The following is a 21,013-nucleotide window of genomic DNA, read 5'->3' as shown; positions in this document are numbered from 1 at the left end:
GGTTCTTCGCTCTCATGTAATCAAACATCAGCATCGTAACAACACACAACATGCCAGAAAAACAATGCTTTCTAACATCCAAAAACAATGCAAACCTCATAACTGGGGCATCATATATCAGGCAACCACTGACAAAAGTAGAAAATTCTCCACCTAATTATATTCAAGCTATGCGTGCTTACTTTCTCGTTTAGCAATATAAATGCATGTCATCTTTAAGAATAATTACCAGATATTCGCTTAAGAAATCATAGGAATGTCAATACGTTTTATCAATGCATTAAAGAAGAATGTAATTATCATGTACGATAATCACGTGAGTCCTCAATGCTACCCATGAAGTATAATCCCTCTATTATAGTGAAATAAAAAATAAAAAATTCAGCTATTCATTTTAGATAATCTTTCGAGGGGGGGAGGGGGGCCGCGGTTCATTGGTGGTTTAAACATTCATTCAATACATTTTATATTTTTGTATACATTGTTTATAAATATTCATCAGCTTGGTTCCGTTTGTCTTTTTGTTTGAAGTGATTCTGGATGTATGTGGAATCCACAAATGTCTGATGATGCTAGTATAGCCATATTTTGCCTCAATTGTGCATGTATGATGTCTATGACTTGAATACTTCATCATAATTTTCTCTTTGTACGTTCTGCAGATCCAACATGTGGATGACAAAGTCAAAGATTTGCTTTTACAGATACAAGAAGGGCAGGTGCATAATATTTTTCAACATCGATAATCTCACGTTGTATTTCAATGATATGCAATCATGCACATGCACTTATGTACACTGTGCGAGTATATGCTAGCTCTTAGCTTCAGTGATGTGTATACCATAGTAACATTATTGGGGGTTGGGGGATGGGTGTGTTTGTATCTTTTGTGGTGGGCTGTAGCCTGATCAAAACCCAAGGCTGTCTTATGAATCATTCACATGGTTGTCGGGCCTGTTTGTACTTTGATGAGCTGGGTGCATTGTGTTTATAAATTTATCGTACATGAAATGAAATGAGATGGGGGTTTTTTAAACTTTTAATTCAGTACCAAATTCCCTATCGGGTGCCATTTTCCATCGTTCAGTAGATCATCTCTCTCTCGTTGTTTTTCCCCTCTATTATAACTTTATTGGCAACTCATTTGGATTTTCTTTTCCTTATTTCTGATTGCAGGCCATCAACCAAGATGACATTAAGGCTCTCAAAGCAAGAAAGCTTATTGTTCCACAGTAAGAATCCGATGCTTTTTATGTTCTTTGCTTATACAGTTCCCTTGTTTTTTTTTGGTGCCAGGGGGTATCAATGAAATTTCTTTGAATATGGCCGTATATTTTGTACCATAGAAGTTTGATTATGGTTATTTCGCCTGCAAAGGTTTCATACTCTGTTCATAGTGTTATCGTCTTTTTCTGTTTTCTTGCACTTTAGAACTTGGAAGGGCTACTCAGTGAAAAAGGGCCCCAATTATGCTCCAAAAAGAAAGAAGGTTGCTACGGATTTGACTCGAGAGAATCTGCAGAGGTAAGCATGTGATTATTATGAATGTAGATCATGATCAGTAGAATTTATGACAACAATTGCTGGATGGGTTTAGTGCTAAAGTTCTCTGAAGCATAGAACTCAGAATCACCGAAACTGGATGGGCCATAAGAGGATAGGGATACAATATGATACAATACTCTTACGGTAATATGGAAATTCTTGAAAACTGGGATGTGATACGTTGGGATATCTTATTTAAAAAATATATGTAATATAAAATTGTAGGCATCAATTAAATTGTAATATAAAAACAATAGTAATTAGGAAGGGTGCATTTATATCCTGCAATGTACGCGTACAGACAGATCTATGGTTTGATTTCTATCCATTTTGTTTAATTGGGTCCTTAAAAATTGAAAATAGAACAGATAGACTCTTCTTCTTTTTAAGTTAACCCAAGAAAAAATTGTAAACTTACAGTTTAAACCTCATGTATCTTGCCCGGATTGTTATATCATTCCAATATGTAAGGTATTGGTATACATATCCCCACAGTTAGCATCTATTAACTGTTGTACACTCCTTTTTAAGCATTTCTGGCTACTATACTGACTATACATGAATACTGTTTTCTTTTTGTTTCTTTTTTCTTTGTTTTTGCATTATGTGAATGCACACCCATGAATGAGTGACGTTATATGCAGTTATCTTGCTGATAGCTTTAAATGATTGTTTCTGTAATATAGGGGTGATTGGAAGGAAATAGAGTTCAAAGAGTATAACTTCACCGCTAAAGGTCTGCCTACTGAAGGTGGTCATCTACATCCACTGCTGAAGGCAAGGACATAATTTCCATTGTATATTTTTAATAGAAGTGGCTTTGCTTTGAGTACCATAAGACCAGTATACTGTATATCCTCAGAGGCAAATAGAGTTGAAAGAGAAATACAAGGTGATTCTTTTGTTTTAGCAGACTTTCAGATAATCCCACCAAAGTCTGCAGGTGCTCAATTTGAGCTGGTGCCGTACACAATAGAAATATATTTCTTAGAGGACTAGGTTACAAGATGTCAGTATGGTAGGCTTTTTGTTTGCAAGTTTTGTATAAAATTACCTGTTTGCATATAGCATTGCTAATTGAATCTCCCAATTTTCAGGTACGACAGCAATTGAAGGATATTTTCAGACAGATGGGGTAAGACCTGTTTCTTGTCTAATATTTGCTGATTTATGTGTTCTATCTACGCATACATCTCCCTCTAGGCGACCTAGTTCCATGTTGGCATGATTTCTGGAAAAATCCTGGATGCACCACTTTGTGTGCGGGATCCTTACTCTATATATGTCTGGCATTTATGTATTGTTTTTCTGTTCTAACTGCAGGTTTGAGGAGATGCCTACAAACAATTATGTTGAAAGCAGGTAGCCTATCTCGTCTCACTTTTAGCCAACTTGTCTTATTTATAATAATGTAAATCATAGCTTATAATACGTCGTGGATTTGTAGCCATACCATTTTGCTAAAACATCTACTGGAAATTGTGGAATTTAGATGCAAATTTATAAATGGGGATAAATTCGAATTCTTATAATTTGATTCACAAGCCTTATTCTAGGGATCTGTTTCAAAAGAACAAGATGCCAAGATTCTTTAGTCAACAAATTCAACATAATATTTGGCCCAGAAAGAAAGGAAAAAAAACATGATTATTCACAGGTTATTTTGCGTTGCCCACTGATATTTCTGTTATAACTGGACAGCTCACGGAGTGAATATAAATTATTTTATTGATATTTCCAGGTTCTCTCAAACAATTGGTTTCAAAAACCACCCATAAAGTAAATATTCAACTGAATATGTTATACTAGACGCATTTGAATTTCGCCTCTCTTCTTTATATCTGTAAAAAAAAGTATTTTTTTTTAAATTCTCTCATGTTTATAATAAAAAAGAAAAAATAAATCTCTCATGTTGCATTTTCTTCCATGGGATTTCAGTGCATACAGCTCATTATGTATGTGGTAACTAATGGTGAGATACTAAAAATGTTTATTTTTGCTTTACTTGCAGCTTTTGGAACTTTGATGCACTTTTCCAGCCGCAACAACACCCTGCCCGTGATTCTCATGATACATTTTTTCTACAAGGTCTTTTTAACGTTGTTGCTTTTATCATGAGCACTTCTGTATCTAGCTCCCAACTAATAGTTGTCTTGTGTTTTTTTTTTTTTTTTTTTTTTTTTTTTTTTTTTTTTGTAGCTCCTTCAACCACCAAGGAACTGCCTGAAGATTATGTTCAGCGGGTGAAGCAGATTCATGAGTCTGGTGGTTATCAATCCCGAGGGTATGATATTTGAACTTCCTTTAATGTTTTAACCCCACAAGATTTGAGATAATGACTGTTATCTTTTCCCTTTTTGGCAGATATGGATATGATTGGAAAAGAGAGGAAGCAGACAAAAATCTTTTGCGAACTCACACAACTGCTGTTTCCTCCAGGATGCTGTACTTACTAGCACAGGTGTGTTTATTTTATGAATCTCTTCATGGCTTTCAATTGATCACTCACTATTGCAGTTTTATTTACTAAACCAAAGGGGAACTCTTCTATGTTAGCTTCAAATTCTAACATTTTTATTCAATTAATGCTACCTTGGTTCAAAATTTACTCTCCTGACAATGCCCTTTTTGTGATGGAATTTTGCTTGCACAATAAGTTTGTTAATGTAAACCAAAAAGTATTCAATCTTAACTTAGTATCACATTTTTGCATGCTACGTAGTGTTATTTCTAAGCATTTGAAAGTTGGAATTTTGTCATAGTAAGCTTGCATACAACTTGTAAAGTGTAGGTAGAAATTTCTTCATATTTTCCCCAACAGGTGTTTCTTTTTATTTGTAGTATTATTTGACATTTCTAGCTACCTATAGTAGTTGTAGGTTCTTTAATGTCTTCAGGAATTCGTTTTGCATGCACCTGCATAAGTAGACACACACAATCCCACTAACGCAGTCCCAAAGTCATAATTGTTTTTCTTTCTTGGCATTTACAGAAACCATTTGCCCCGAAAAAGTACTACTCTATAGATCGTGTATTCAGAAATGAAGCGGTAGATCGAACTCATCTTGCAGAGTTCCACCAGATAGAAGGTATTATTCGGTTTGTTTATATATACCTGAGCTAGATATCTGCAGACATTCACTAGGTCCATAACTCTGTTCATCTTGGGCTCTGCTATAAAACAAAGAACTGAATTACTCTTGGAGATTTAAATTAAAATGAACAATCTGGGTCCTGGTTTTAGGTTTGGTATGTGATCGAGGGCTTACTCTTGGTGACTTGTTAGGAGTACTCCACGAATTCTTCGCACGTCTGGGTAAGACACTGGCTGGCATTGCTACTGACTTGGTTTTTGTGCTTTGATGTTGGAGATTGGGTATAATAGGAAACTTATTTATTTTTTGTTTTTCTATTTTTAGGCATGTCGAAGTTGCGATTCAAGCCCGCTTATAATCCCTATACTGAGCCTAGCATGGAGATTTTCAGGTGATAATTAATGCTCAATTAGGTGGAAAAGGTTGTTTCATGTTTGGTAGTTAAAAGTTTGATAAATTTTTCCTTTTTTTCTCAATCAGTTATCATGAAGGCTTTGGGAAATGGGTAGAGGTTGGAAATTCTGGCATGTTTAGACCTGAAATGTTGCTTCCTATGGGACTCCCTGAAGATGTTCGTGTTATTGCATGGGGCCTCTCCCTCGAAAGGTAAGAACAAATTAATTATCGTTACTGTTCATCACTACAATTTTTTAGGGATTTTTGCTAGAAAAATACTCCACATTATATTGATGTTTATTCTCTCTGGATTTTAATTGGAACCAGACCCACCATGATACTCTACGGGATTGACAACATTCGAGATCTTTTTGGACATAAGGTAACACATTACATCCTATCTTCAATCTTAGTCATTAGTTTTCCATTCATCTGAATTGGATTTCACCTGGTTCTCCTATTTTGTAGGTCGATCTTGGTCTCATCAAGAGAAACCCAATATGCCGCCTTGGATTATAGCATATTGGAAAATTCTGCTGCCGTTGCAAAAATTTTGTTTTACTGCATTTTGCTCATTTCGAATACAAAATGTACGCATTTCTTCATTAGAAAGTATGGCAGGGAAACTTGTTTGATAAATCAAATGAAAACAGCTAGATCAGGCTGACCTTTTGTTTCAAATTCGTTTGCGGTGATGTAATGACTCACGGGTGAGACGAAGATGGATATTACTGTATTGAATCCTTTATTGAAATTTCGAACTCCATTGTAATGATTTGTATTTGCTCAACAAACATTAAACAATACAAATACATTATAAGGGTTTCATGTGAAGAACGATCCATGACAAAAACAAATGACTAGCTAATAATTTTGTATACATCATGGACGTTTTGAAATAAAACCTGAATTTTAAAATATATATATATATATATATGTAAGTAACAAAAGAAAAAAAATTTCATCACAAAACGTTCCTGAGATTCACGAACTATTAGCTTTGATCATTTGCATTTTTATTTTTGTTATTTATGGTCCTCCAGTGTTAACTCTTGCATATCAGGCTGGTCTTTGCCGATTCTGTCAAAAATTATGTTAGTTTGCTGATGTGGCATGTCATGTGGATTAAATAAAGAATATATTTGAAGTAATGCTTTAAATTTTGAAAAATCATAAATAAAAACAAGAAAAAGATGAAAGTTAAATGGACCCAACCCAGGCCCGCCCGATAGGCCATAATCCCAAACCCTACCCCATTTGATTTCAGCTCTCTCTCTCCCTGTCTTCGTTTCCTTACTCATCGTCGCATCTAAGCTCGCTCACGACGAAGCCTAGCTTGGCATTCCAACAACCAGGTTTCACTTCTCACATAATAATATAAAGTCTTATTCTTTGATTAAGTTTTTGCAATTTTACCGTGTTTTGGTTTCTGGGCATTGTTTGTCTGTGACATTCTCTGTAACTTTGATTTTCCCCTTTCGAATCCATGATCTCTGAATGATGTTAAAAATGGTAATTAGATAAAATGTATCTCCATCTTTGACTGGTTTTCATTGGTTGTCTGTTGGGCACTTTAAATTTTTGTTGGAGGTAAAACAATTGGGTTCGATTCTTTTCATGCTGGGAAAGCATTAACTTTTTGTTTAGTTTGATCTGCGTTGTTTTATTTTTGTTAACTTTGAATTTCATTTTAGAAATTTAATTTAACCCATCCTATATCTCCATGTGCAATTTATGCATAAATAGATTTTAGTTGAGAGTTCTCACTGGTGAACTGAACTAATTTGGTTTTCAAAGCATGAGTTTGATGTGGTGATTTTCTTTTAGGTTTTTCTCATCATATAGAAAACACAATGAATCTTGCAGCATCAATATGCAGTAGATTGGGTGTCAAGCACCTGGTTTCGAATACTCCTGTGTACAGCAGAGCTTCTGGTACGAGTTTCATATCAGCAAATGGGTTGTGCTATTTTAACTGTAACATGAGTGTGTTGTGTTGCTGCTTCTAAGTTCTGATGTTTTACTAAATGTGCTAATTTTAGATGTCACGGCAGAAGGATTGAGTTTGACATTTAGGCGCTGGGCTACTAAAAAATCTGCTGGATCCACAAAGAATGGCCGAGACTCAAACCCTAAGTTTCTTGGAGTGAAGAAATTTGGTGGAGAGGTGAGAGGCTGATGCGTACTTAAAGAGAAAAAAAAAAGTGGAGGATTCATCAATGCTTGTTGAATTCTTTCGTTGAGATGACTGAGGTTATTCTGTTTATGCTGCAGAGAGTGATACCTGGAAACATCATTGTTCGCCAGAGGGGCACCCGATTTCATCCTGGAAATTATGTTGGCTTAGGGAAGGATCACACCCTTTTTGCTCTGAAAGAAGGCTGTGTAAAATTTGAACACCACAAGCTCAGTGGACGCAAGTGGGTGCATGTCGTGCCCAAGGAAGGTCACATGCTTCACCCTGTCTATGCAGATGTTGCAACCACTTAGTTGTAGACAATGTCATACGACCTTGTAAGTTTGTTTTAGATCTTTTTTAAGTTCAAACCTTTTCCCGGGTTGATGATTACAATAACAAAAGCTTTGTTATGCCAAAAGTCAACAGGTTTCTGTAAATCAGAAACTCCGGATCTTAGGCGAAGGAATGTTCATCTCACTTTTACCTGGATTATGGCTTTATAGCACTAAGGTCTTTCTCTTTCTAGTTTGGCCTTTTTACTGGTTTCAGTTTCGTTGCAATTGCCTTCAGAAGTTTTTACTGGTTTCCCCCTTTAGAAGTTTTTCTCACCGTACTTCATGCTGCAATTGCCTGGCCCAAAACTTGGGTTCAACGAATCTTTACCATTGCTGAAGGTTAATGAAAAAAAAATCTTGCATACAATTCATTTTTCACATTGAATCTCTTGCATGCCTAGCGTGGAACCAGTTTTTCTAGAGAGATTGTGTACAAGAATTTCTCCAGCAGCGAAGTATCTACTGATTGTCATCTAATTTCGTAATTTCACAGCCTTTGCCAGCCTCAAGCTCGAATCCTTTACATGTGCATGCTTTAACCAGCGATTTAAATTGAAGTATACCAAATGTATTAATAATAAATAAATAAAAAGGGGGCAATAAAGGCCCCAGTATATACAATGTATACCTTTACAGTGTAGAGAATCTATGAATTCTAACAAGCTACTCTACTACCTACATTTCTGGCTTTGGACAAGTCTAAGAGAATACAACAGTAACTTCGCCAAGTTACTGCATGAGAAGCAAACTTGCCAACACCCAACAGCAATGGCCGCCGAAACGAACGCCCTGCACTTCTCGGGCAACAGAATAGTGGAGGGAAAGGTGGTTCATTGTTTATTCTGCTTTCTTCTACATCATGCAGCGGATTCACTAACGCCATACATCTATGAACTAAATGACCAACTGTTACATCATTTTTGACAACGGATGAGCAGGGTTCAATAACATATAAAGCACTTGTAAAAGAAAAATATATATCATAAAGAGAACATCAAGCATAGGCTTCATACCTAAGGGCATCATCTCTCTTCATGGTTCATACTCTTCACTGTCTGGAACATTCTTTGGAGACGGCAGTCTTGGATTTCCTAAGCAACAAATATCTTCCTCTTTTGACAGCTTGACTATAACTTAAGTTCAGTTTTGTAAGTCAAGAGATTGTGACTGGTAAGTCGGAGCATTGTTCATCTTAGTGTGGTACACCTACTGCGACAAGCAGAGTAATTATAATTCTGCCTCACTATCACTGTCATCAAGCATAGTTGATTCTGCCTCACTTTCACCGTCATCAAACATAGTTAATTCTACCTCACTTTCACTTTCATCAAGCATAGCTCCCTTCACAGGAAATTCATCGTCATCACCTGTTTGGGAATTAGAAACATCCTCACTCGTGACACCAGATTCAAATCTTTTGCGCCTTTCCACTATAACCTTGACCCTCTCCTCAAACTCTTCATCTGTGCTAGCCAGCATGTAGCGTAGTTTTAAATTAATGCAATTCTCTATCAGAACCTTGTACCTTGGAATAATTCTGCCCTCAAGGGAGTAGCTGAAAAACCTGGACACGATTTCATCATGGTCAAATCCAATAGTAGAGAAGAAAGAAGATAAATTATTACACAAATGAATAAGCACAAATTGACAAGGTAAGGTTGAATTTGAATTCCCAAAGCTTGAATCTCTGTCGTGATGCTTTCACCTTGGAAACTCAATGAGATCTTGCAAAGGGCGGACCATAGTTCTCCTCAAGTAACGGTACTTTGGACGGAGAACATCTATATTGTACCGGAGCAGCATGGGAAAATCAGCAATCATCTCACCCAAAACTCTAAGATGTATGCCAAGGGATAGAAAATATTTCACATTAACCTCAAGCTTATTCACAATGCTGCATCCCAAGAGCTCTGGTCCCAAAGCTATTACCTTTCCAATATCCCTCTCACTAACTCCAGCTTTGGTCATCAAGAATATGACCTGTATGATATTCAAGTAACATGTTACCAAAGGGGAATGCTAAAGGTTACTCCTTTTGATTAAAAACTGAACCTGGATATTAAATTTTTATCATGTAGGACCTACATAAATGCAAAAGTCTTCAGTACAGCTATCTGTTTTAATGATACTAACTTCTAACTATTTCATGAGTACTATCTGTAACAATTTTTGGGCTTTTCTCAAGTCCACCTCAATCAATGAAGCAATTAAACAATTACCAGTTACATACAAGCAAAACTAATACAAAATCAAATAAGTTATCAGATTTCATTTAGTCTGTCACTAAAAATAATTTACTACGCCTATTTATTAAACTCAGAATGTTATTTTCATTCATTCAATCAAATGACCTGATATTCTAATCTATTTATTTTTAGGGCTTCGAAACTAAAATTAACCCATGCACCAAACAGAATTGAACCTAAAACTCCACCTCACTTTAATCAGCTTACTACAATATGAAAAAGGACATATTTCCATGTTTAACTTCTAGAAATCTATTGCTACATAGATTTTGCGGTACAGAACGATAAACATAATTGTGTGGATGCATGTGCACGGATGGTGTGTGTTTCGGAAAGGTGGGCTGGGTGGGTGGGATCTGTTCATACAAATAACCGTATAACCTTAGGGAATGATAGGAAACAATAACAGAATTTGAAAAGAAAAAAACAAACCACAGGCCGGATTTTCTTGTAGAGGCTGTATGTTAGCAATGGAGGAAACTTTACAAGCATTTTGCCTATCGCATCATCGTGAATGCCTATGTCCTGAAAAAACTTTACCTGCATGATGGAAAATAAGTGCCAAAATCATCAAACATGTAGTTTGCCTATTTAGCATAAACCTATTATGCACATAATACATGAATAATTATGAGAACAAGGATACCTAAAACAGGATGAGATGGAAGGTAACCAAATGGAAAGAAGGATTCAGATAACCAAAGTTTAAGGCATGAAGTATGGCATACCTTTGGCACAATGGTTTTGTCCAAATCAACACAGAAAACCATCGGTTTTATGATAAGCATTCTCCTCATACCATCCCGAGTTATGCCATGGTAATACAAATACTTAACTAGAGGCTTCCATCTTTCCTCAATGCTACAACCCATCAGCTGTGGCCTAAATGCTAGCAATTTTCCAACATCCTCGGCACTAAGACCAAATTCCTTCAAATAGTCAACCTGGATAAACAAGAGCAGCATCTCACTACATGCATATGCAAATCAGTAAGTTTTTTTTAATATTATTTTATGAAAATCAATAAGTTATATATATATATGTTAATACACCCAAATCAGTAAGTATTAAACTCCACATTCTCCTGAATCAAACCCTAATATATATGATTTCAATGAATCAATAATCTGCAGAAGCACTCAGCTACCTTTTGGTTCATCTCATCCAGAGTATAGTAGCCAAGTACCCGGGGATAATCAAAGACCATGGTGCCAAAATCCTTGTCATTGATACCCATATCCAAGTAAAACCCGGCACGAGTTTTCACTTCTTCTAAACTGTAGGACAAGAGTTGCGGACATCGGCTCATGACACAGCCCATCCAATCCCTCCTAACCCCATTACTCTCTAAATACTCAACAATCTCATCCAATTCTTCATTGCTGCGCTCCAAAAAATGATCTCCCGCCTTCACAAGTGCCACCCCAATAAATCTCCCCTTAACATGAATTGACTTCAACCACAGAGCAAGTCGTCTAATTGAGCCGATGTCTCCCTTTGACAAGCAAATGAGCTTCCCAATTTGGGGATATGAGAGTGAATTGTGCTTCAACCACCTATACAATGACACTCAATTAAACCCAGTTGTGGACAAACAAATCCCTTTAATTCCCTACTTTTCATTCTAAGCACACTACTAACTAATAGCTCATGTAATTTCTACAAAAAAAAAAAAAAAAACACATAAATTGGAAATTAAAACCCCCAAAGAAAAATGCCAGAGAGAGAGAGAAGTGTTTGATTACCTGATACAGGGCACAACTTCAGAGTCTTCAATGACAGTCTTGGCGCGAAAATTATAGGTGGAGCTGGAGAACTCCGGCGAGAGTTTCATGGCGGCGGCTTGGACCATGACGTAGTCAAGGAATTCGGTCAAGGTCTCGACCAAATTGGTGGCATAGGTGATGCCAAACTTGCCCTTGGTCCTCATAAACTCCTTGAAAATCTCTGCGGTGACCTTCCTGCGAATATCCAGGGCCCGCATTATCATCCGATGCTCATCGTCTTCATCATCAAGAGAAGTGAGAGAGGAAGAGTCGAGGGAGATGGAGCCAGGGAACTGAGGAGTGCGCTTGCGGAGGAGAGAGCGTTCCAAGAGCTTGGCTTTGTGGCCGGAAGGCTGAGGGTCTGGGTGTTGCCGGAGGTGGCTAGGGTTAGGGTTGGGGAGGTGGGAGAGGCGCTGGAGGAGGAGGGCGGTGGACTTGGAGTTGTGGTTCCGAAGAGAGAGGTCTTGGGGGTCATGGTGATGGGGTTGTGGAGTTTCGTGGAGACAAGAGAAGGTGTTGAATTTGGTGATGGAGTGTGCGTTTTGATGGAGGTGAATGTGAGGGTGGTAATGGCGATGGTGGAAAGGGAGTGGAGTGAGGGGAGAAGACAGCAACATTGTTGCTCTTTTGGGTTTGCTGTGGTTTTGCTGCTCCGCAGCATTTCACAATGTTTGGAATTGGATTATGGGATAATATCCACCTCAACTCTCACTACAAGTGAATCCCAATTCAATCCACAGTCATTCAAATTATCTATCTTTGATTGACTGAAGTGACTTGCATTTCAAGTAATTAAGAGAATTTATCATGTCCATTCCATTCTTTTCTTATTTCTCGATATCACTTGTATCAATAATTTAAAATAAATTGTAAATAAATTAGTTAATAAGTTGCACAAACAGACTAATTATGATGTGATACTAAAGTATGATTGTAAGGTATAATTTGTGTACGCGTCACGATATAAAATAGATATTTATTAGCATTGCTTGTTAGTTAGAAATATTAACACTGTCATGAGCTTCCAACTCAAGTGATGTTATTTTTTTATGCGATCTCAAGTGATGTTATGATAATGTAAAAAATGATAGATTTTAAGTTCAAATCACATCGTATGAAATTACTGTGTTTTTTTAGGTCAATAGTATGAAATTACTGCTTTTAACAGACAACTTTGGGCCAGGATCTAGCCCATGGAAAATGGTCTTACTTATAGACTAGTGGTTTTATATTCAAACCCTTACGACACTATGGTAGTGTGCGAGAATCCCCCATCTCCTGTAATTTAAATTATCGCTTGTGCTCAAAAAACAGGCAGCTTTGGACCAAAAATGCAACTGTGCTATGGTGTTACCATGGCTTGTCCATGACAACACCAAAGTCCAATATTTTAGAAATATTGACAGATGAACCAAGTAGAATGTTTTCTTCTCTTCTTTTTTTATCCTGAAATGGAAAGTCATAATGTTAAAAGGCAGATAGGTGAGAGCTGAATGTTTCAGGGATCAGCGTCAGTCTATGTAGACTACGGAGATAACAATCAAGAACCGAAAAGTCTCTGCATATAAAGAAGCTCTCTTCTGTTCCAATTCCCTTTTTGGTGTTGTGTTTTCCTGCTGAATCAAAATGTGAAATCTGCTTTGAATGAAGTAATCTTTGACAATTACAATTTACATTGACCAGAAACTGAACAGGAACAGAACAAATCAATTACACATAAAATTTGTAGCTTGTTTTCGCCATAAACAAGCACTCCCAACAAATACGAACCATATCCGCTGATGGCACCCCTGATCCTTCTCTCTCACCAAATTTTCTGTGAGTCCAGGTTCATCCTCAAACTACATTCAACATCCCAAAGATATAGCAATTTTATGCAACTTCAACTTCAGCGTCCCTTAAGAGAAGCTGTGGACCATGGAACCACCCCCATGTACAAAAATTGGCTTGGAACACCACCTAACTCCAAAAACCAAATAAGAGCTTGCTGGAGCACCAACAAACAGGCACTCAAATTAGCCTGCTGTATTATTAAAAAGAATCAAGAACAATCAACATGAATCGGCTAGTCCTGGTCAGGTCTCTCTACGTCTTGTACACCAGATGGTTCGGGGAATATATCCCTAGAATGCCGTCTGCGTGAGGATGAAAGTTCACCACCACCATTTGGGCCACTTCCCTGCGAACCGGTGGTTCCTGAATGTTTTAAGCCACTCCCTCCTTCCCCTTTGGTAGTGGAGGCTCCTGGTATGACCACTACCTCAGACGAGCTGCGCCAACTACCAAACACAGCAGCATTCCAAGACCCTCTGGAAGAGGTTGTTCTTAGCCTTGCAGAGCCAGAACTATCTTCCCTCACCACCTTCAAAGGATTTTCCAAAGCCTTGAGAATATATCTCATTAGGGGGCGCCTTGAGGGCTTAGGATTTAGGCAGGACCTGGCCACAACAGCCATGGCCCACACTTCCTCTAATAGGTCCTCATCCACAATCAGAGATGGATCCACAATTTTTGTCACAAGTTCCTTGTCATATATACTGATGTACGGTAACGTCTGATCTAATAATTCCTTCATTTCAGCATCACTGGAAGCACTGATGCCCAACTTACCTGTTACCAGTTCAAGTAATACCTTCCCAAAACAGTAAACATCATAGGAACATAATGCTGTCGATGAACCTGGTAATTTGAGAGAGATAAAGAATTGGGTTATTCGAGTGCAAGAAAATAACAAAAAATAGCCAAGGATCATAATTCACTATGGACTAAGACAAGCTTGAAGCCTTAGTGATAGAAACAAAAGCATAACTACCCCAGATTTAAAAATATAAGCTACACCACTTAAAGCTTTACCAAATAATAAGTTAGTCGTTTGGAAATTAAATAGGCAAGAAGAAGATGCTTGCTTGTATTTTGGTTATGGCATTCAACTCATATAAGGATAGGAAAAGGCTTTTTTTCTTTTTCGCCCTTAAGACAACATTTCCTGACCAAAAAAAAAAATGAAAGAAATGCTTGTATTTCTTTTTAAGTTTTCTCATTTTAGTTAAAACAAACAACAGAAAATTTTGTGGAACTATTTTCCGTCCAAACATATGGAGCCTTTGAGCGCTATTAAACATGTCAGTCACTCTTTAATGCCTCAAAGATCCAAAAGCTTAAAGGACATGTCTAATAAAACTTCTATGAAAAAAAGAAAAAGAAATTAACATGAATAGTTGGCCCAAAGAGCCGCAAGTCTGTTTCAGTGCTAGGAAATCAATAAAAGGACAGCAAGACATAAAAGTAAGGAGTTAAAATGATGTGAAGTTTTATAACCAGATATGTACATACCAGAAGCACCTTGCTCAGATGACCTGCATTGTAAAAGGAAAACTAATAAGAACTGTATACACGCAGATCTATTAAATCTTTACAAATGATAATAAACCTAATGCAAAGGCTACACGTAATTCAGCAAAGATGAAGAAAGTAAACAAATACAATTAGGTGTATGATAATATTTCTTAGTTTGACAGGATCCACATCATGTAACCTTGTTTCAGGCTTTAGCTTCGTTTAGGGGGCAAAAATAGCTAATACCAATTAACACAAAATGTCTTATAAAAGATATGGCAGACAAAAAACATATATGTCGTGTTAACAAGCGAATAGCAGAAGGAATACCACCGAGTCAGTTAAAAATTTGTAGGGGTTGGGGTGGGGGAAGATAGAACTCATCATGTGGTCGCACCTAAGGGTTTTTCATTGGACATACAGATATCATGAGATTTTTTTTTTTTTTTTTTTTTTTTTTTTGGGGACGGCAGATATCATGAGAATTAAAGCAACTCGTTTAATGTAGAAGATATATTGCAAGAAACAATTACTAAAGCAGTACTGGATTTAAAATAAAAATAAAAGGCAAGGAAAACGTATGGAGTAAGCAACTAGGACAGCAGCAAGAAATGGATATAAGAGAAAAATTACATGCTGTCTTTGCAAAAAAGACTAAACATATCAGGAGTTACCATAGTAACTCAACAATTGACTGAATAGCAAGATATATCACAAATAAATAGACAATACAATATAAAACAAATAGAAATTGTTCCTCCAGGAATAGTCACAGTTTGGAAAGAGGAGACAGGTGAATAGATACAATTATGAACAGAACACTTACTGTGGCAACCGCAGCAACCTGGTAATTCTGCTTTGATGAGTATCTCCTTCTTGAGAACAGACATCAGTCAGGCTCCCTAGCCGCACTTCAAATTTATCATCCAGAAGTATACTGCTTGCTTGAACATCCCTTCATTGACCAAAAGAAAGCTATGTCACTACATGCACCACTAGGCATAAGTTCTATAATCTGGCTTCTGGGATCATCAATTGCACTAACAAGAATGCTAAACTAACAAAACCGGGTTGCTCGCTCTCACCTAAACAAATTGACTGTTGACAAAGTGCAAAGATGCAGCACATAAAAATCTTCACTCATTGAAGAATTTACATATATAATTAACATATGCAAATAGTAACAGTTCCAATATTTTGCTACATATTCGTTTCTACCTAAACAGTAATCATCCAAATTTATATTTTATTTTAGTCTTTTAAGAACAATCTTACTTAGACCTAAATGTCGCAATCATCAATCACTATCTGTATAACAATCATGCTTTCAAGTTGGTATAGTTGAATTTCAAGAGAGTGCCAGGCCTCAGTTCAAAACCTCAAACAGATAAATCATTACCAGGAAGCTTATTGAACAAAATTATAGATTCCCCATCTTGTGCCAGTGACATTCATTTGAGATACAAATCTATAGCTTTCCCATCACTTCTGTACTTTAAATATGCAAACTCCATTAACTAATCCACTGCAACAGCCATCTGATACTGAATTATGTTGAAGATTTAGTCTAAAGTCAAATTGGCTTTGGACACATTCAAGCATATGACTTCACGCCTCAGGGATATTATAATCACCTCTTACAAGCTCCAACCATAATTGCTGCTCAACTATTTTTATAAATGAAATAAAACAAGATAAAAACATTATCTTCCCCTTAAATTTGTCAAACCCATTATATAGTTTCTTGTAACTGATAAACACAGGAGTATCTTGACCAATATATTTGACCATCTCTGATTTTTTTATTCTTGAGACTAGGAACAATGAAATTTTGTCAATAGAATAACATATGCTATGGTTTGTCCCAGTTCAATGTACTGAGAGTGCAAAATTTGAATCAGAGAACCTCTTACAAAGCCATAGTTAGTCCATTGTATCTTTAGCTTTAGTGTCATAGAGCCTCTGAAATGAACAAGTAGTTTATGCCAGTTCCTAAATGGTTTTAACTTCTAAAGATGAACAAGTAGTTGATATGAGTTCCTAAGTGGTTTTAACTTCTAACGTGGCACAGAAAGCCCTTAGAAATCCTAAAGACGCCATTAAATTAGTGCCCTTCTTGAGGAAATGTTACAGAAAATAAACTCCATCTAAAAATCAATGTTACATATCCATCTAAAACAAAGAACTAAGGAGATACTATAAGTCAGAAATAAAGGAAATTATGAGAACATAATTGCATGGAGAATAAATGAAAAATATCAGAAGGGGAAGAATTGAAACTTAACAAGAAGTAACTCTTAACCTACCTGTGAACGAGGGGGGGATTGCATTCATGATGCAGATAGGAGAGACCCTCTGCTGCACCTAATGCAATCTTTAATCTTGTTATCCAATCCAATGACTGTAAACTATCATCCACTGTGTTGGTTTTCTTGTACAAGGAACTTGATAAGTCCCCATTTGGCATATATTTGTAGACAAGGAACTTCTCATTCTCATTCTCTAAACAGTGTCCCAAAAGGGGAACAAATCTTGTATGTGACACCTTATTAAAGAACTCCAATTCCTGTATGTATGCTTCCTTTTTCATTGAGCGTAAATCAATCCTTTTGATGACCACAGGGATCCCATTTTCCAAGACACCTCTGAAGAGATCCCCTGAGTGACCATTTTTAATTAAGTTCGTATTGCTGAAGTCACCTGCGGCTTGGAGCAGCTGCTGATATGTGAATGCATCTCCTACACGAGAAAAGTTAATTGATCCTCCGGGCGGTGGTGGACCGCTGCCTGTAGTAATTGGCCCCACACCAACCCCTCTTTCAGTTGTAGTGCCCCTCTTGCGTAAACATAGGAGTAGTACTACCAAAATCAACACTAAGAGCACAATCAAACCAACTCCCCCCAAAACTGCAGCTAATATGATCACCTTTTTATTGCTCTTCCCAGGAGGTTTTGCTGGCGGTGGAGGTTGTGTAGAATTTGGCTGCCCGAAATTATCAAAAGTCAAACCCCTACCAGTATAGAATGATGAACATTCTGCCAAAGTCTTTTGATTCTTCACATTTCGAAGGCAGTTGCGATCAAGAGATGCACTAGTGCCCACATAGCCTGGTACACCACCTTGAAAATAGTTTCCCGAAATATCAATAACACTGAAACTTCCAAGTAAAGGCGTAAGACTTCCATAGAACAAATTCTGAGAAATATTGAATACTGCAGCAGTGGCATTAGCATTCAAGCTAGAATTGGGAAGCAGACCAGTGAAATTATTGCCAGACACATCAAGAAGACTCAATCCAGGCATTGACCACAGCACTTTAGGAAGACCCCCCGTGAAACCATTGTTTCTCAGAACTATGACCTGCAACTGTGTTGAAGACGGAAACAGATTGTCTGGCAAAGTCCCACTAAGCAAATTTTCTGCAACTATCATTCTCTGCAAGTTCCTTAACCCCCTCAAATCCGAAGGTACTGACCCGGCCAACATATTGGCACTGAGATCAAGGTCAACCAGGCTATCAAGGTCCCCAAGTTGAGCAGGTATTGAAGCAGACAACATGTTACTTGAAAGGTTCAAATACTGAAGCTTCATGAGGGTCCCAATGCCCGGAGGAATGGCCCCGGATAAGTAATTCCCAGAAATGTCAAGCACAGAAAGATTCCGAAGATTGCCAAATGATGTAGGAATGGATCCAGTGAGCCGATTTCGTGAAAGATCAAAAACGGAAAGGTGTAACAACTGGCTCAAACTGGCAGGAATTGTCCCAGTAAGGTTATTATGAGACAAATACAGACCAGTTAGATTGGATGAATTTCCGAGACTCAATGGAATAGGACCAAGTACAGAACAAGAAGTGAGATCAAGCACTTGCAGGGACCCAACTTGTTGGCCAAACCAGTCAGGAATGGAACCCGGAAGCAAGAAATTGGAGGCATTAAACGACTGCAAAAGGGTGAACTTGGCTAAAGCATCGACTGAAAATTGTGGGTTTTGACTGCCAAGTCGAGTCCTTCTAAACCCAGAAATGTTAATCCCAACAACTCTACCATTCTGGCATTGAATCCCTCTCCAGATTAAGCAAGGGTCTGCCTTTATGGGCCAATCCCTGCTTCTCAACCCTAAGGACGATCTGAGCTCAAGCAGAGCCACTCGCTCAGTGGTTGAACCCAATGGCAATGGCTGGCTCTGTTGCTCAAATGTGGGCTCAAACAGCGACACCACCACCAAAAACAAGGCACAAGAGACTATGCTTCGCTGATCCACCATGGCTCATAAAGATCCAATCATGCCCATCTTAGCTCTCTCTCACACACACAATCTCAAACATGTACATGTGTTTGACTGCTATAGAACTCCCCAGAATTATACATGCCCTGTACACAATAACAATGCATTTCTCTTTCTAAAAGCCCCCAACTTACTCTCTCTCTCTCTCTCTCTCTCTCTCTCTCTCTCTCTCCAAAAAGAAAGCCAAAATGGAAGACACTTACCTCAAATTCACACGCTTTGAGTCTCCACTAGAAACTGTTGAGAGATGGAGAGAGAGGCAGACAAATCTGTCTCCACTTTCTTTGCTTTCCTTTCTTTACTCCCAAAATCTTCAGCTTCTTCAGTTGACAAATCAGGGAGGAAAAAAGAGAGAAAAGACGTAAAATTTAGAAAATGAAAAACCCATTAATTAATTATTAATAAATTTGGAGAGGGAGAGAGAGAGAGGGACAGAAAGTGGCTGGTCAAAGCTCAAGGAGCAACTGTGGACTATCAACAGCTGCATACAAGAAACCAAAAAAAAAAACACAGAGAGAGAAAACCAAGCCTTGATTTTCTCTCTTACCTTCTCTATTTTATTTGGTTTCTGTGTTGAAGGGGCTGCTGTCACTGAAAGAGATGGAAAGTTGAAGTCTTTAGAATGTGGGCTGGTCAATGTGGTTGTGGCTGAATCAGCTGAGTCATTGACTGGGGGTTTGGACTCGTGACTTGGTGATGGGTTTGAACCCAGGTCCGACGCCGGTTCTGTCTGTGAGTCTCAGTGGGTTGGGATGAATTTGACCTCCGGTAATCCCGCCCATTCCAGCTCACACCCATCCACTGTTTTTTTTTTCTTTCCTATTTTTCTCCTCTTCTATGGAAATCTTATAAACAGCAAAATTTTAAATTTAAAAGAAAAAAAAAAGTGAACAATGGAAATGTTCTATACAATTATTGCTGTGACCCAATTGTTTAGGGAATTTACTGAAGGGACCCTTGTGTGATTTCTTTTGTGATTTATAGGCTGTCAAGCATTGGGAATATGTGTCTATGAACAAAAATGGATGCTCTGTTTTTTGTCTCTCTCTCAGAACAAATGGATGCTCTGTTTTTACAACACTATCTCTGACTCTGGGAAACAAAGGAATGAAATTTGGGTAAAATGGTAGGTTATTTGTTTTAATCCAAAAAATGGTAGGTTTTGGTTGTGTAAAATTGGTGTGTACTTGATGGCCTTTAATGATACTTTGTAGTACATGATCATTTTTTCTTTGGAATTAAAGTTTGTCTTTTTAGCGAAATGATCATTTGCACCTACATGGAAATAAAGGGTTGTTCTCTCTCTCCCCTTCTCTCTCACTAACCCAACTTACCCACTTTTTTAATTAGGAAATATCTTTTCAAGGACAATACTAGTGGGAAGAAGTATGGTGTAAAGAAATGAAGTAAAATTGAATCTGAATGATTAAAAAGCACTTAAGAATACAATGAATTTGTAAATGAGCCACTAGTGTAGTAGTTTGGAGCAATTATTCATTCATGAAAGGTTCTGGGTTCGAGTTATAGCATTCGTATAATGTGTGTGAGTTTAGTTTGCAGTCGCTCCTCTCAATAAAAAAAGTCTAAAAAATAATAATAATAATAATACAATGAATTTTGCTTTGGATTTCATAGATATCAAGTAAATGATGATTATGGTAACTAAGGAGCAATTTCATCATTGTCTGAGGTTCCTTTGCTTCACATAGAAAGCATTGGAGACAAATTAATAGGGGACATGATGAAGTGGCAATTCAAATTTTTTTATGTTACATTAGGTAAGTGAGTTGGATTAGGTATGAATTATTATTTTTGGTGATTCTAGCC

The 21,013-nt window shown here is 37.5% G+C and overlaps 4 protein-coding genes across 9 annotated transcripts in view; 2 read left to right on the top strand and 2 right to left on the bottom strand.

Annotated features, from left to right (window-relative positions):
* LOC18767329 (phenylalanine--tRNA ligase alpha subunit, cytoplasmic) overlaps positions 1-5,867 on the top strand; it is an 8,095-nt gene extending 2,228 nt beyond the window's left edge. For all 3 annotated transcript variants that reach the window (XM_020569951.1, XM_020569950.1, XM_007200641.2), the window contains exons 5-19: positions 663-719; positions 1,177-1,232; positions 1,432-1,524; positions 2,232-2,322; positions 2,643-2,680; positions 2,869-2,907; positions 3,557-3,633; positions 3,745-3,829; positions 3,910-4,006; positions 4,538-4,634; positions 4,790-4,861; positions 4,965-5,031; positions 5,121-5,246; positions 5,364-5,418; positions 5,505-5,867. In XM_020569951.1, coding sequence (XP_020425540.1) covers positions 663-719; positions 1,177-1,232; positions 1,432-1,524; positions 2,232-2,322; positions 2,643-2,680; positions 2,869-2,907; positions 3,557-3,633; positions 3,745-3,829; positions 3,910-4,006; positions 4,538-4,634; positions 4,790-4,861; positions 4,965-5,031; positions 5,121-5,246; positions 5,364-5,418; positions 5,505-5,555 — 1,101 coding nt within the window. In that variant the 3' untranslated portion in view covers positions 5,556-5,867. The remainder of the gene's footprint in view (positions 1-662; positions 720-1,176; positions 1,233-1,431; positions 1,525-2,231; positions 2,323-2,642; positions 2,681-2,868; positions 2,908-3,556; positions 3,634-3,744; positions 3,830-3,909; positions 4,007-4,537; positions 4,635-4,789; positions 4,862-4,964; positions 5,032-5,120; positions 5,247-5,363; positions 5,419-5,504) is intronic.
* Positions 6,242-7,775, top strand: LOC18768935 (50S ribosomal protein L27). Its single transcript, XM_007201265.2, has 4 exons — positions 6,242-6,391; positions 6,864-6,971; positions 7,079-7,203; positions 7,311-7,775. The coding sequence occupies exons 2-4, from the start codon at positions 6,890-6,892 to the stop codon at positions 7,524-7,526; spliced, it is 423 nt and encodes a 140-aa protein (XP_007201327.1). The 5' UTR covers positions 6,242-6,391; positions 6,864-6,889; the 3' UTR covers positions 7,527-7,775.
* Positions 8,078-12,294, bottom strand: LOC18767848 (transcription termination factor MTERF2, chloroplastic). 2 transcript variants are annotated; one of them, XM_020569948.1, is made up of 7 exons: positions 11,542-12,286; positions 10,944-11,352; positions 10,525-10,740; positions 10,229-10,336; positions 9,256-9,530; positions 8,564-9,114; positions 8,078-8,456 (listed from the first exon to the last, which is right to left on the bottom strand). In XM_020569948.1, exons 1-6 carry the CDS (start codon positions 12,177-12,179, stop codon positions 8,778-8,780), a joined length of 1,983 nt encoding a protein of 660 aa, XP_020425537.1. In that variant the 5' UTR covers positions 12,180-12,286; the 3' UTR covers positions 8,078-8,456; positions 8,564-8,777. The 2 variants fall into 2 exon arrangements, with proteins under 2 accessions (XP_020425537.1, XP_020425538.1); XM_020569949.1 differs by lacking the exon at positions 10,229-10,336 and having other exon boundaries at positions 11,542-12,294.
* On the bottom strand, positions 13,097-20,052 carry LOC18766370 (probable LRR receptor-like serine/threonine-protein kinase At2g16250). 3 transcript variants are annotated; one of them, XM_020569945.1, is made up of 5 exons: positions 19,734-20,052; positions 17,205-19,506; positions 15,725-15,853; positions 14,896-14,918; positions 13,097-14,241 (listed from the first exon to the last, which is right to left on the bottom strand). In XM_020569945.1, the coding sequence occupies exons 2-5, from the start codon at positions 19,163-19,165 to the stop codon at positions 13,628-13,630; spliced, it is 2,727 nt and encodes a 908-aa protein (XP_020425534.1). In that variant the 5' UTR covers positions 19,166-19,506; positions 19,734-20,052; the 3' UTR covers positions 13,097-13,627. The 3 variants fall into 3 exon arrangements, with proteins under 3 accessions (XP_020425534.1, XP_020425536.1, XP_020425535.1); XM_020569947.1 differs by lacking the exon at positions 19,734-20,052 and having other exon boundaries at positions 17,205-19,272; positions 19,390-19,727; XM_020569946.1 differs by lacking the exon at positions 19,734-20,052 and having other exon boundaries at positions 17,205-19,727.

The sequence above is a fragment of the Prunus persica genome, chromosome G8 (assembly GCF_000346465.2).
Source record: "Prunus persica cultivar Lovell chromosome G8, Prunus_persica_NCBIv2, whole genome shotgun sequence".
In the NCBI taxonomy this organism is placed as follows: Eukaryota; Viridiplantae; Streptophyta; class Magnoliopsida; order Rosales; family Rosaceae; genus Prunus; species Prunus persica.
The sequence above is the reverse complement of the archived record's forward strand: the minus strand, read 5'-3'. Positions and strand labels throughout refer to the sequence as shown.

Coding starts and splice junctions, on each gene's coding strand:
- LOC18767848 (XM_020569948.1), bottom strand. CDS start 12,179: ATGTTGCTGTCTTCTCCCCTCACTCCACTCCCTTTCCACCATCGCCAT. Junction 10,337..10,524: donor ACAAAACCATTGTGCCAAAG/GTATGCCATACT, acceptor TCCATCATGCAG/GTAAAGTTTTTTCAGGACAT. Junction 9,531..10,228: donor ACAAGAAAATCCGGCCTGTG/GTTTGTTTTTTT, acceptor AATATCATACAG/GTCATATTCTTGATGACCAA.
- LOC18766370 (XM_020569945.1), bottom strand. CDS start 19,165: ATGGTGGATCAGCGAAGCATAGTCTCTTGTGCCTTGTTTTTGGTGGTG. Junction 15,854..17,204: donor AATCCCCCCCTCGTTCACAG/GTAGGTTAAGAG, acceptor TGGTCAATGAAG/GGATGTTCAAGCAAGCAGTA. Junction 14,242..14,895: donor ATCTGAGCAAGGTGCTTCTG/GTATGTACATAT, acceptor TCAAATTACCAG/GTTCATCGACAGCATTATGT.
- LOC18768935 (XM_007201265.2), top strand. CDS start 6,890: ATGAATCTTGCAGCATCAATATGCAGTAGATTGGGTGTCAAGCACCTG. Junction 6,972..7,078: donor TGTGTACAGCAGAGCTTCTG/GTACGAGTTTCA, acceptor TGCTAATTTTAG/ATGTCACGGCAGAAGGATTG. Junction 7,204..7,310: donor TGAAGAAATTTGGTGGAGAG/GTGAGAGGCTGA, acceptor TTTATGCTGCAG/AGAGTGATACCTGGAAACAT.